The sequence below is a fragment of the Passer domesticus genome, chromosome 4, assembly GCF_036417665.1.
Source record: "Passer domesticus isolate bPasDom1 chromosome 4, bPasDom1.hap1, whole genome shotgun sequence".
Taxonomy (NCBI): domain Eukaryota; kingdom Metazoa; phylum Chordata; class Aves; order Passeriformes; family Passeridae; genus Passer; species Passer domesticus.
The window spans coordinates 13,338,730-13,353,644 of NC_087477.1; the positions used below are offsets into that span (position 1 = coordinate 13,338,730).

Sequence of the window (14,915 nt, forward strand, 5' to 3'; positions counted from 1 at the left end):
ACATAGTTCAAACTATTCTTTATAGAGATAAATGCAATATGCTGCCTCAGTCGAGATGTTAGGAATCCTTTCCATGAGCTGATGCTGAACAGAAGGAAATCCCTGGCCACACGTGCATGTTCATACATGCCTGGCAATCCTTTAGGCTCACATAATTACATCTCACAGCCAGCAGTGTGTGTAACAGATCCATAATAGCCTGAATTCCTCTGATGCACACATTGCCCTACACTGCCTACCCTGCACCTCTGGCATGTTCTAGCCTCCCTCATTTTCAGCTCTTCCAGATCAGTCCAGATTTAAGTCAGCATACAGATTAATACTTTAAACATATAAATTAATGAAGTAAACAAAAAAAAGTTTAAAATGCTTATAGCAATCAATGAGCTTGTCTTTTTGTGCTTTAGTTTCCTTCACAAAAATAAGGTCCTATTTGCCATAGGAGTGGTAACCATTCTTGTAATGATACTAGAGAACTGCAAGCCATGCCACAGACCTGCTGAATCTGTTGTGCAGTGCATAGGGAAGATGCCCACCATCTTTGGGGAGCTGGCTATTCTCACAGTGTTTCCAACAGCTGAACATCATCAAAATGTGAGGACGCTTTTCTAACGTTACTCATTTGTGTAGGGGACAGAGCTTAAGTAACATCCCTGAGTGCCAGAGCAGGGCTGGGAGCTCCAGGGGAAGCTGATACAATTTAGTAAGTGCTAAAGATGAAAATTCTAAACCTTTCACTTGTTACTTCTGGGTTAACACTGGTTCTGTACTGGATGTCCATCATCCAGCTCAGTAAACTGTAGCATCCAGCCTACTGAATGTTATAAATGGAGAAGACTGGCCATTTTAACACAGGGGAAGTTCAACTCTGTCTATTCCCAAAGTGAGTCTGTGCAAGGCCCTCTTCGCTGTGTTTGTGGCACAGAGCTAAGGATCAGTTCTGAGTTGTGTCTGTTAGTTGTGTTGGAGCAACATGTGTAGGCAAGAACATGCTGATTTAGCAACATTACCTCTTCTGGTTCTGGATCTGAATCTGATTCCTTTTGGTCCCAAAGTGCCGTGCAAAAAGAGAAGGGGGAAACAGAGCAGGCAAAAGGCAAATTTTTTTTTAGAAGAGAGTAGGAAAAAGTAACTTCCCACAACATTTAACAGAAAAGAGGAAAATGCAGCACATTTCTGCAGTTGATTTCTTATGAGAAAAAGCAGCAAAACTGAGCTGTCAATTTAAACACAAAAGGCTACAGAACCGAGCAAAATACAAACTGAAAAGTTAGACATGTAGTGATCCTTATTTGTACCAAAACTTTAAATATATACATGCTTTTTCACCCATAAATTAGCATATATAAACACTTAAAATATTCAAGAACTATTACCATTTAAAGTCACAAAAATGTTGAGATGCTCTGTTTTAAAATTATACTAAAACGCTATAATAAAGATTTCTAAAAATGCCAAGAAGAAAATGATCATCATTTTGGGCAAATACATCTCTAAAAGACATGCAGCTTCTAATCTGACCAGGAGAGGAAAAACCCTTTGTGTTTTCAGAGAATAAACATAAACTGACACTTTCTAAGGAAACAAGTGTTTACTCTCTGAGGGCACTCCCACTCATCTCTTCTGAGTCCTCAGAAAATACCTGATGATGTCTTCAAACACTGGCATTAGGAGCACCAAACTCAAGACACCAAAAGCCCTTTTGTGAAATTTTTTCCTCTTTCAAACCCCTACCCACAAATCTTTAACCCTGTTGGACCTCCTCCTCATTTCCTCTTTGTATGATAATGCTGATGCCTACAGCTGGTATAATTTCACAGTACCTTTGTGTAAATGGGTAAAGTGATGTTTAAATTACATATGGCTTGATGAACGAGGCCTCTGGTAGATTTTGGCTCCTTCATGAATGATAATCGTCCGCAGGGCTCTTGAGTGCTATCTCGGACCTGGCACAGTGAAAACACACACATTTAACCCACTGCTCTGCTGTGTGACCTACTTGTGTCTCTCAAAAACTATCCAGCAGGAGGGACCAGATGGGGAGAAAAAGTCCACGTAGGCAAAAATAATGTGCCTTCACTTTTTCCCCCTGTTGTTTGTAAATGTATGTACGGATGGATTTGTGTATTCAATATACGTTGAATGTTGTTGGTGAAAAATTCAGCAGGGGGGAAAATCTGCAAAGTCAAAGGAAGGCAGTGGCACAGATGAAGTTGTAAATTAAAAAAAGCTTACAAAATATTGCTGGTAAGGAGGGAGAAAGTTTAAAATTTGTCTAGCAGCACAGAGCAAATGTAACACAATGACCAAGTGGGTTGATTTTCTCCACTTACTGGAAGTTTCCATTCATAAATCATTTCTCTAAGAGTGTTATTTATATAATGGTAACAGTTTCCTCCTTTGTAGTGGGAATTTCCGGGTAGAAGGAAAAGTTTGTGGAAGAGGTTTCCAGTGCTCTCTAATCTCCCTCTCGGAAGAGATGGTGGCTCAGTGACAGCAGCCCTTCTGACCACAGTGGGTTAATGCATTACTTAATTTGAGAGGAATTACTTAATTTGAGAGGTTTTTACTTTGGCTTTTATTTTACAAATTTTCCTACTCATAAAAAAAAGTTTTTTAAATGGAGTAGTACAGAGATAAAATTCGGTTCCAGTTGGGAATTTATATCAATTAAATAGTTTGGCTTTCCTTCGTTCACAAAAAATATGGTGAAGCGATAACTTGAAATATCCAAAAAGGAGCCAGCAACATTACCTTAACAAACAGAGGAAGTCTATTTTCCTTGAAGGCAAAGAAACTGAATATATGATGCTGCCCACTCTTTGTGAGTGGCACCAGATTGCCAAAGCAGTCAACGTAGATGGGTTTGCCTTCTAACACCTGTTGGACAGGAAAAAAGGAAACCGTCAATTAATCCTTGTGAGGTGATAAGGATTGCCTCCTAAGGATAGCTCTGCAACAGTACAAATCAGTTTCTGGAATTGTTAAGACTTGTCAGCATTTACAAGATTTGTTATGCACAGTGACCTAAAATGTGTGGAAACATTTCAGAGTATTAAATTCCAAAGAGACTAAATTGCTAATTTAGTAAAAATAGTGCAGTACTTTAAATACAACAGTACATTACTCAGTGTCATAAATCCAGGCAAACTCTTCAAGCTAATTTTAATTTTGATTTTCCATTGACTCCAATTTTAGCATACTTTGCTAACCTCATCACCACAGTCAAAGAAATATTCTCTTCAACCAGAACTCAGAGTGTGGGCCTACTGAGTCCTACTGTTTATTTCAGCTGGATCTGTAGAGGCCTGAGAGCTTTTGAAAGACAGGTCTCAGATAAATACCCCTCTGAAATCTTTCTATAATGGCACCACTTGTATCTTCAGATTGCTGCTGTTATGGCCCCTCCACATGTTTGAGTATCAGATCAGCAGTTTGGGAAATGTTCCATACAAACTGCAAATCCACTTGTGGCTCATCCTTACTTTCCAAAAATTCAGCCTTGTCATTCAGTTTGATAAGCCCATATTTTATCTTGCTGATCTGCACAAGAGGTGCCTGTCAGAGCCTCAAGAACAGCAAGGACAATTCTTTTAAAGGTGGGATTCTCACAGAAAAGAAACAGAACTAAGCAGAATGTGCCACATAAGTTAAAGCACCTTCAATTTGTCATCCCTTCTAGGGAAGCTGACAGACCCAGAAAAACTGCATTTAGCAGGCAGTTTGCTGAATTCTACATAGGAAAGCTTTTGCCTGCTCAGCAACAGATTTAATGTATTTTTATTTTCGTAAAGCAGAATATTAATCAAACCTGCTACTTGAACTTCTTGGTATGTGAACGTGCTGACAAACTGTGACCCCTGTCAGCTGCCTTTCTGGTTAGTGATGTGCATTTCTGGGGTTGCTGGAAGCCAGGATTTAGCCATCGATTTTGGCTCTGACCCTCTCCCTCTAGCCCTGTGGGCTGAGCTTCTCAGTTGCCCTCTGGGAAGAGGGTTTCCTCACTACTTTTTCCTTACTCCTGACACAAGTCCAAGTTTCCATCTTATCATGGCTGTTGACACTGCATCGTGACAGTACTTGTAGACATATTATTTTTCAGTCCTTGTGGCAGAGGGAAGGTGGAAAATACTAGTTTAAAAGCAGTCACTAGAAAATAGAGAAAACTGAAAGTTTTGCACAGTACCTCTACGTCCCTGCTTCTGGCAACTTCAGCAAAGTTTTCTTGTTGTTCTAGAGTTTTATCCACCTTGTCATCTGTCATGCAGAAACATCTTAACCGTGCTTCAATGGGATCATGAGATTTGGCAAACACCACAAATTTGGCCATGTAGGGGACACAGATAATTTCTCTGTACACTTGGGAAGCAAAAGTAACAGATTCTTGTGTCTGACGACAGTCTATCAGCCAAAACCTGTAAAAGAAAATGAAGAGTTGTGCCATCAGCAGAGAAGGATTTAAGAAAGGAAATTCTGTGTTTTGCCATCCTGGTAGCATTACCAGGAAACCAGAGCAATGGGAGATAACAAGTCAGAGGAGCAGAAAAATCATTATCACTTTTGGGTTTTGTCTCCCACTCAACTTAAAGGAAATAGCAGTCAATTCCTTCCATTCAACAGCAAAGCCTGAGGTCTTTAGGTGAACATAAATGACTTTGTTCACTGTGCAAAGCTGCATGCAAAATCAGAAATTATTCCTATGTGAATTTAGTCACCGAGCATTTTCCAAGGAATAACACGTCCTGCCTTCTTTCCCAGCTACCACTTGAGTTTCTCTGGAGCTGATGCCATTTCTTTTCAATAAAATCCACTGTGTGGGTGGAAAGCTCAAGTTTCCCAGCTGGCGGATGAAGGCAGAAGTCAGGAGAGGTCAGAGACAGTTCAAAAGCTGCTCTGATCTATAGGGATGCTATTCCTCATGGTGGATTACATGGCATTATAACCCCAAAGCACACCTTTGGAGTGTGGCTGCTCTGTACTTACTCATCTGCCGCTGAAAAACAGCAAATCCCATGCTGTGCTCATCTTAAGAATGCTTTACAAACATACTGCTCAAAGCCCCAGGCTGCTGACTTTTGCAAGAGGGAAGGCATGTGTGCTACTGAAAGGCTCTGCACACTGATCCTTTCCTTTTCCTGCGTGGGAGAACTATGCTGGGCTGGACTACAACTGGAGAGGCCACATCCTCTGAGAAACCACCAGATGCCTCAATGATTTGCTGTCAACCACCAGGGGCTAAGAAGCCCCAACAGATATTAAGTCTTTTAAAAGCTACAGCTCAGGAAATGGAAAACAAACACTGTGTCTCCAAGTCTTCAGTGTAATTCACATGGCAAGTATATCTCTTTCCCAAGCTCATCTTGGACAGAATTGGTTTTAGGACGGTAAAACTGTTGTCCATCATCAATGCTTAATTAGATGTAAAAAAATTACTGTGAATAGCAAGAAGTCAGAAATTAGATTAAAAATCCCCTTTTTAAACTGTACCAGCATTTCAAATCATTTTTGGGACAAAGTAGGTAGTTTAACATTCATTTAGATTAAAAAGAAGAGGCAGAACCCATTAAAATCTCTCCATGGGACCCCCTGCCTGTATCACAGAACATGAACAACAGTAATCAATTTTCATGGCATCATCAGGATTAAGAAAGATTTACTACAAATAAGAACTGTAGGACCATAAAGTGTCACCCTCATTCTGGATATCACATGCAGTCCCCCTGCTGCTGGGGACTTGACAGTTTTAGGGATTTGGACCTCTCAAACTCTGTGTCTTGTTTCCACAGTGGTTCTTGAATTAGCCTTTAATTCCTGCCTCTGCACAGACCTCTGCAGCAGCAGCACTGAGATGAATGCACTGTAAGATCCCCCTCTTGTGGCCACTGCTGCTGCAGTGCAATGTTCAGTTGCACCAAACAGAAACGTGCATCAGCAAAGCAGCAGCAGGAAAACAGCCTGCTCTGAACTGAGAAAGGATAAAAAACTAATACTTTATATCACCTCATGTTAATCTGGACGTTGGACTGCAAGAGCTGATCTCATTTCAGCACTGAATACTATTTCAATAAATAACAAACCTAATTAACAGCAATATCTGCCCCAGATACGGAATGTTTGCACTCAATTCCATGGGCAAGTTATCCATGATTTTTTAAAGTGTTTGCTGAAGTACAGAGCCTAGATGAAATACTTTCCAGGTCACAGATTGCATCTCCTGTTACAGAGAAAGAGATTTTTGGGCATTTCTGTGATATGCATCACGGACACAAAGTAAAATACCTACGTGCATTCATATATGTTACTCTTTTTTTTAAATGAAAATCTGTTTTCAGTAAGAGAGCAGTTCAATCTCATCACAAGAACAGGTGTATGGAAGAGATGCTTCTAGACCCCAGTTTGGCACACCTGGAGTCGGTTTCTGCCTGACTTCTCAGTTTGGGATATTCCAGAAGTAATAGCTCTTACAAGATGTATAGTGAGGTACCCAAATAAGGGATTTCTGTTTCCATGGAAATTTGAATAATAATCAATATCTCTGTTCATTCTACTCTCCAAACTAAAATCATTTAACAGAAATATTTGTGGAACAAAGGCATGTATTTGATAGTATTCCTGTAAAAGTGCTGTTTGGTTGTGTAGGTACCTGGCAGACACATTTGTTGTGAAGGAAACACATTCATTAACAAATGTCAGTGGTGTTGTCCCAGTGATGTCTTCCCATTGGGCAGGGGTGGTTCCTCCTGAAATGATAGAGGTTTAAAAATAAAATCAAAACCAAGTCTGCAACTTTTTTGCTGCTAAGAAATTCTTTACAGTTTTTAATTGCCGTGAAACAAGTAATAAGCCCAGGTATACTTTCTCCTTGGGTCTACGGTATTCCACTGATGCTTGTAGGACTGGATGGGCTTACCCTGATAATACCAAGTACCCAAATGCTTTTTAAGTGATGAGCCCTGTAGCACAGGATTAAGTTAATTAATTAAATTAAACACTTGCAGCTCATTTCTGTCTTAATGGAGACTGAAGGAGATGCTAATCACTTTGGAGATATGGCAAGTCAAGTGTTTAACTGCAGTATTTTCCTCCTAAGTATACTGCAACAGTAAGTCTGCAGCACGCTTACTCTGCCAGGCAGAGGTATGTTGGTTCTCAAGAAACAAACTGTAAGGAAAATGCAAAAAACCACCAAACCCCAAGTCTGTGATTATATTACACATCTCTTGTTAGTGCAAACAACAACTATTGTTTCTGGTACAAAGGAGTTGTTTGGAAAGCAGCTTATTTTCACAGTTTCTTGCCCCAGTCAGGTTCCCATGCAGCTTTCCCTGGGTGTAATCAGTTCAGCCTTTCCAGCCCCGAGGGACTGACAGTTTCAGGAAGCACATGGAGAGCCCAGGACTGGCATCCTACCTGTTATGCTGCATAGTAACCTCAGAGTGGGCGTGTCACCTCCGTAGCCATTCATGAGCCCGTCGCTGGAGGCCTTGGGCACGGGAATCGTCATCGTGATGGGCTTGTGGAATTTCCTTCTCCTGGGCTCCAGAGTGACTATGGGACTGAAGGTAGCCTTGTTGCCCAAAATCTTCTTTGTAAGTTCAGTGTGCATAGGTTGAGCCTTTCCAAAGCAATGGGAAATAACAGAGCAGTTACTTGAAAATAGTTTAATGATGTGTAAAGAACTGGATCTGTGTATTGCCCACAAACCCCTCAACTTTTCAAATAGCACAATTTCCCATAAAAATCTGCAGATAGAAGAACTGATTGCCCATGAGAAGGGGACACCTCACTTTTTTTACTTTCCCATGCCTGCCTCTTCTTCCTATCTCCCTTCTTGTTGTTTATCAGATCTTTACAGCATTAATTTAAACTTACTTAACCAGTTGCAAATGATAACCTGGTTGCTTTTTTCCCCTGAGAACAAACTCTGGCTGTTTTACAGTGCTATTCAGCTACTGCCAGGAGATGCAAACGACCACAGTTTCCTGAACAAGGTAAATCATGGATGCATGCAGCAGGAGGACAGGATGGAGACAGAGGAAAGACTTCCCTCTCTGTGGGAAGTGAATTTTATACTGGTTCATTCACACTGAAAATCTGTACATTTAGTAACAGTGTAGCATGTTTAATTATTACAGCACTTTGTACTTCTCTGATGCCTTTCATAAGAAGTATTTAGGAAATTCTATGACCTACACTAATATCAGCATCATCACCAAAATTTCTTCCCAAAGTTATACAGACAGTTAACAGACAAGACTCTGAATTAACTGGAAAACCCAATGCTTTATGACTTGTTTTGACTTTTGTATGGATTTTTTTCTTTTACTACTTTTACTGGAAGTGTTGCAGAGAACACACAACACGACAAGCTGGACGTGCTGGTTGTCCATTCAGAAAAGGTGATCTGTGACCAAAAATAAAACCAAAACTCTGTGAATGCTTCACTGTACCTGGAGGCCAACGCGAATTCTCTTGGTGAGTGCCCCTTCTGGGAAGACTGCCTGCACCTGTGGGACCACGGTGCTGCTCAGCACCCCTCCCTCGGGTCCGATGAGGTTGCTGTCCTGCTTGATGCGGGACACCACTGCGAAGTACTGAGGGAAATCCCGGGTGATGATGCGGCAGATCCGCTTCTTCTCGAGCTCCTCTGGAGTGTCAAGTACTGAGGGCAGAAGAGGGGATGGTCAGAAGAGCAGAGTTTCATAGAAACAGTACAGCCACCTTCAAAATGCACTCAAGCTTTTCACATTTGGTGCAACTTACACAAAGTATTCTGTCTAGAAATAATAGGAAAAGGAAACACACCCCTGTGTTCAGCTAAACCAGAGCAATCAAGAAAGAACAGGCAGACAGATTAAGCCATGAACTGAAGGCAGCAAACAGAAGACCCTGGCAACACCTCAAAACCAGCAGCCAAACAAGCAAAGGGATAGGTTCCAGCCCCTTCTCTCTCACCTATTTACAATGTCCTGAACTAGCATCAACAAAGCAAAACTTCAAAACACTATCAAAATATGAGTTCAGTTTTAACGCTGTGAGTTGTCTTGTTTACTTTGGGATTTGTGAAGTCTTTTGGAAAAAAACTCAACAAATTAATAACAACTTTTGCAGCTCCTAGACAGCCCGAGGCCATTCTGTTCTCTCAGAAAGCAAGAGTAACCATGACTGACATTTCCTCCCACGCATGGAGCTGCTCCGAAAGAATCAGTATGATAATTGCCTTGTTTTGGAGAGCTGTTTGCTGTGGAAGCTTTTTGTTTAATACTACAAGAAGGAACAGGAGAAAACACAAGCCTGGAGTCCATTGTCAGCTTCATGATGGGCGACATCCTGCCCTGCTGCTTCAGCAGCCCATGCAAAGGAAGTGAGCACCATGGTAAAAGCTGCTACAGCCAGGGTACAGAAGGAACACAGGAGCAGAGTTAAGACACCAAGTGTCCCTGGATACCTTCATCCATCCCATTCAGGATTTCGTTCAGTTCATCCTCAGTGTATTCACAGAAATGCTCCTTCCAGCTGTCCCCGTTCTCGCTGCGCAGGATCACCAGCTCTCTCTCCTTGCCACGCAGGGCAGCAAAATGGGGAATCTCCACAATCACGGGCCTGGCACAGCAACACAGCACATTAAAGGCACCCAGGAGAGAGGAAGAAACAGGATTAACAGCAACTCGATTCAGTCTGCTACAAAGTGACCTGGAATTCTACCTATTTGGCTGGAATACGTTGGCATAATCCTAAACTAGTAGGTCACTAACACAGACTAGATTGTTACAGGGACCCAGTAAGTGCTGAAGGACAGATGAAAAAGTGCATTCACCTCTTTCCACAGTGTGAATGAGATTTGGTAAGGTAATAGTGTTTATCTGAAAATTTGATGACTGTTTTTGCAAATCCATCAAAAACTCATGCTCATTTTATTTCTCACTACTGTCTGGGTTAACCTGTGCAACTTCATTTCAAAGAGAATCTACTGTAATGTATAGGAATAGTGGGACAAATTCTGATCTCAGTTATACTAGTGCAAATCAGAATAATTTCATTGCAATCCAGAGGCAATTGTGTCCTGTGCCAATTTCACTTTGTAATTCTATATATTCCAATGAATTTATTCCTGATTTACACCCTGGGAGAGATACAGGAAGTCTGAGGAGATTAATTGGGTTACTACTGCAGTATAAGAGATAAGAATTTGCCTTGTTGCCTTGAAAGTCAACATCTGCACTCATATATATATATATATACACACACATATACAACACATATGTGTACATATAATATATCTGTATTGAGATATACATACATACTCTTAGAAATAAGAGAGAAGATATAAAAATATTAGTAGATACACTTCTCTAATTAGAGGACTCACACAGGTTACCAGGTATGTAGTAAATGCCATGTGTTCTATCACACTGGTGGTATCCAACATACAACTTACTGACTGATAAGTCCTTGATACAAAAAAAGTTTAAAATTTACAGTAGATTCTTCTTTTTTTCTTTTTTTTTTTTTTTTTTGTGGTCCCAATCCAGGTTGCTTTGCTACAGACATCAAGCACAGAACTAGGAAGATTTCATGCCAAAACAAAAGTGAAGGCCACAGTACTTGAAGAAAAAGATACAAACATACCACCAAAACAAAACCACAAACCACAAAGGTTGAAAAATGGACCACTAAGGGTTAAGTGTACAAAATTTCAAATGATAGAAAGGGACAATATCATGGGCATAATGACATAAAAAAATCATATTGCAGAAGGAGGAGAAGAATGGGGAGGTCAGCATCCATCAATTTGTTTCAAGTCTCTCCTACCCAAGGAATTTGGTCCCAGGAGGCCCCAGCTGAAGGATTCGGCTGACCAAGCTTTCTCCCTCATTAAGTGGGGGAGGAGCCGTAGGCAGATGAAGTTTACTGAGTACATCCAAAGCAGCAGTGAAAGAAAGAACATAAATAAACTTTATGTATTTTTTGTGCCAGAACGCCAGTGCCACTGTCTGGTCCACAGAGTGGAATTAGGCTGTACACTGAATAAGGTTCCGTCCTAGCCACGACAATTTGGTGACCCAAATCAGAAAATCAGATTCGTTAATTTAGGATCTTTCCTTTCTCATGGGGGTTTTGGCCGTGTGCTCAATGGGAGAAGAATCTGGACCTTAGAATGCACCCCTGCAAACAGTACAGTGATTTTCTGATCTCACTGCCAGCACAACACCTTGGAAAACGCTTCCAGGAAGGGCACAAAGATCTGAGAATGAATAAACTACACTATATACCTGTCTTGCAGGGGAGCCACTCTCATCAGATAGGAAAACCATTAAAAAAGAATGGGAGACATACTTAAAATCCATTTGTGTGTGACAAAGATAATGGCAAGACTGAATGTGACAGCACAGTATTTCTTCTGCTCTTTACATTTCTTTCTCCTTCTTTTTAGAAATGACCAAGATGTGAAAAGAATAAGTGGTAGCACTAACAAAGATGGTGACTCTGATGACTGCCTGTTATAAATGGATTTTAAAGCAACTGAGTTGTTTCCAAATGGATTTAAACTATTGGTGTTTCCAGCCACTTTTTTTACAGTTTCTGAATGAAGTTTTTTACTGCATTGGAAGGAGTTCCTTCAATCATCCACTTTTGGATGTCACAGTTGATAGGGAGAATAGCTGGTAAAACTAATTTTCAAAAGTGCAGATAACTGCTGCTTTCAGCTGAATATTGCTAAAATGAGCTCAGCAGCAGACACAAATCTGATCTTTCTATGGGCTTCACAGGACAGGAAGAAAGAAATGGCCAAGAAAATCCAGAGTTGTCCGACTGTTTAATTTAGCAATTTCAACTCCAGAAAAATCAACAGCGCTGTGCTTCCCAGATAGACCAAATATCCGATACCACAACCCAAGACTCTAAAATAAGCTTCTCTACCTTGTGTTGTGTAAGTAGCAGGCTTCACATTTGGGGGTTAGATCAGCGCAGTGCTATTAATGTTTTAAATATAGCACGAGCTGCCTTTTCTAGCTGCAAAAGTCTTTTCCCACTCTAATATCACAACACCGAGCAGCAGTCATATCCAAGGAAGCACATTAACCACAGCGCTGATGTTTGAAACAGCCGTGTTGAACAAAAACGTAAAAGCTCTGCGACTCATTCCCTGACAGCTGCACTGCTCGCTGCCACACGCTACAGAGATCCTTCCCAGTTCAATTTGCCAAAGGAACCGTTTCAGTGCAAACGCAGGAACAGGCTGAAGGTTTCCCTTCGGGCCACGCGGCCCCCCTTACCCAAGGAACTGAGCCCCAGAGGGTCCCACTTCGATGAGGCGGCTGGCCAGCCCTTCTCCCTCCACCATGGGCGGCATGGTGGCCAGCCTGTGGCGCTTCACCAGGCGGCACGTCACGCGCGTCGGCGCCGTGCACTTGCGCGGGGGGATGATGATGCGCAGCCCGTTGTGCCGGCAGCCCCGCATGGCGCCGCCGCGAGCGTCCACCATGAAACTCACCAGGAAGCTGCAAAATCAGGGCACACAGTGAGATCCAGAGCACAGCACCAGCTCCCTCGGTCACGTTGCGCATACGTACAAACGACGTATGTAAATAGAGCTCTTGCTCAAGAGGTACAATGAGAAAAGGCCTTTCTCCCACGTGAAGCACCAAATCATGCTGAGTTCATTATTAATTAAACTGGCAACTGCTACCCAATAGGTCTTCACAGAAAGTCTTATGTCACAGGGCTGCTGTTGGTAAAATACCAGCAGACACTAATAAATGTGAACACGTGTACCTGTTGCAAAGTGCAAATATCACTACTCTGTACCTGCAAGAAGCTGTATTTAAAGTTGGCACTCTTTAAATACTTCACAAGCAAATACATCTTATTTTTTAAAAAAGTATTTATGATTCAAAAATATAAAGCCAATTCTGATTGGATGACTCAGGTTTTTTAGGTTGATTTTTTTTTTTTTTTAGATTCTCAATATAATTTTCTAGCTATTTGATAAACTATATTTTCTAAGAAAAATGGGTTTGGATATTGAAAAAATAATCAAATTTAATTCTGGAATGCATTAATACAATTCATGCTCCATCAGTGGGGTTATCACCTAGTTACATTAAAAACCCCAGAATGTTGTTATGGTTTGAAGGTAAATTTATGCTTTGGTCAGATGAGAAGAGCTAGAGTCACTATTTAGGTTTATTTATGGATTTTGGGTTTTCTGTGTTACCTTGCACAGCAATACAATGGGAAAATTTAGAGATGCAGAAAGCCATCTACAGGGAGCTTACTTCTAGCACAAGGTAAATAATTGATTCCTTTTTCTTTAAAAGGGAGAAAAACATTTCATTTTGTTTGGAACTTCTCTTGTGCTGAGTTTTTTGTAGTTCCACATATACCAACAGGTCAATTTTGACAGAATGGGGACATTCTTGGGAAAGGTATAGAACTACTTCCAATATTTTTTTTAATTTTTTTTACTGTTTGGTACAGGATCATGCCTGATGTGGGATGATAATGCCAGGTTGCTGGAAGTGAAAATAAGAGTAGATGAGACAGAACGGTGTCAGGCCTACTTCTAGCCACTAATATAGAACCAGCACAATGGGGAGTCGCAGAAATGCTACTGAAGGACCTGCAATAGAGAAAAGCCCTTATAACAGGAGCAACAAATACAGGGATTTTTCCACTGCCCCCTTGACCGTTCTGTGCAACAAACATTGCATCCATTCATTGTCCACACAGCTACAAGAATTCCACATGCTGTAAAAACACAACACTCGACACACCGTGCAGGTCAGAGATGGACGATGGGAAGGAGCCACAAGCGCCAGTCGGAAGCACACCATGCACCACGGATGCCAGTCTGTCTCACACATGCAGGCTCCTAGTCTACTGCCATTCAGATACCTCTAGGCTTTGCTTAGGGTAAAACTCTGGGTAGTACAACCATTAGCTCATTCCTTAGAGGTTGGTGTTTCTGTGGTTTTAACAAGGGGGAAAAAAAGAAAATGAAAACATTTTACAGCTTCGATTTTCTGGGGATTTGTTGAGAAAAATGGGAGCTTCCTTCACAAAATACATTCTTTTGTACATATTAGAGCACAGGTGAAAGAAGAGCTTAAGAGACACTAAATGCCCAATTGTTGCACTAATGCTCTTGCGCTGCAATTGCCCCTGAAGTACATGAAGGAGTGTTATCAAAACGGTTCTGTGTGGTTTTGCAGAGAACGTGTCCGAGTCTCCAGTACAATGGGTGTGTTTGAGGCAGCCAATGACAGTGCTGGAAGAAGAGTTCCTCATTTTAAAGCTACTGCTAAGAGCAACACAAACACTCCCCCCACCACAACTCCCAGCAGCTAATGAGAGCTCTGACTGAATGAAAGCTGCATTCACATTTCTCATCGTGCAAGCTGTCATAAACACAATATTTAGGATTCAGTTATTTTCATTATTGACATAATACTCAGGATTGCATTCTTTAACATTAGGATCACCTTTTTTTGCTGTCCATCATTAAAATATTAGTGCTGAGTCACCAGCTGTCCCAGGTTCCTTAGCTTATCTCCCTACTTGCCTCAGCAATGCCAAACTATATAAATGTTCACTGCTAGAACACAGACATATCAAAGGTGAGGATCCAAACCAAATAACCTCCCTTCTGACCCTTGCGGGTTCTTTTTTTAGTATGGTTGCACCTCCTTCTTTCAGTTTGAGTTTACTGAATGTGCCTGGTGGGTCAGTAAATCTATCACAAAGTCTATCTCACTTCAGCCTTCTCTCACTGGAACAACCACAGCTCCAAGGAGTGGAAAAACAGAGGTAAGTCTCACTGGGAGGTGGACATAAAGATAACAAAGATAACAGTAGTAGGATAAAACCAGTAGGATATTATTATTATTATACACCTGTGAAAACAGCTGTTT

At 41.2% G+C, this 14,915-nt stretch overlaps 1 protein-coding gene across 50 annotated transcripts in view; it reads right to left on the reverse strand.

Moving 5' to 3' along the window:
* ANK2 (ankyrin 2) overlaps positions 1-14,915 on the reverse strand; it is a 277,110-nt gene that overhangs the window by 27,308 nt on the left and 234,887 nt on the right. For 34 of the 50 annotated variants that reach the window (XM_064416065.1, XM_064416074.1, XM_064416072.1 and 31 more), the window contains 10 exons: positions 12,279-12,503; positions 10,813-10,911; positions 9,449-9,603; positions 8,451-8,662; positions 7,411-7,615; positions 6,644-6,740; positions 4,187-4,415; positions 2,755-2,880; positions 1,824-1,946; positions 1,011-1,040 (listed from right to left, as the gene is read on the reverse strand). In XM_064416065.1, coding sequence (XP_064272135.1) covers positions 1,011-1,040; positions 1,824-1,946; positions 2,755-2,880; positions 4,187-4,415; positions 6,644-6,740; positions 7,411-7,615; positions 8,451-8,662; positions 9,449-9,603; positions 10,813-10,911; positions 12,279-12,503 — 1,501 coding nt within the window. The remainder of the gene's footprint in view (positions 1-1,010; positions 1,041-1,823; positions 1,947-2,754; positions 2,881-4,186; positions 4,416-6,643; positions 6,741-7,410; positions 7,616-8,450; positions 8,663-9,448; positions 9,604-10,812; positions 10,912-12,278; positions 12,504-14,915) is intronic. The other 16 variants (XM_064416081.1, XM_064416111.1, XM_064416101.1 and 13 more) reach the window with 4 other exon arrangements.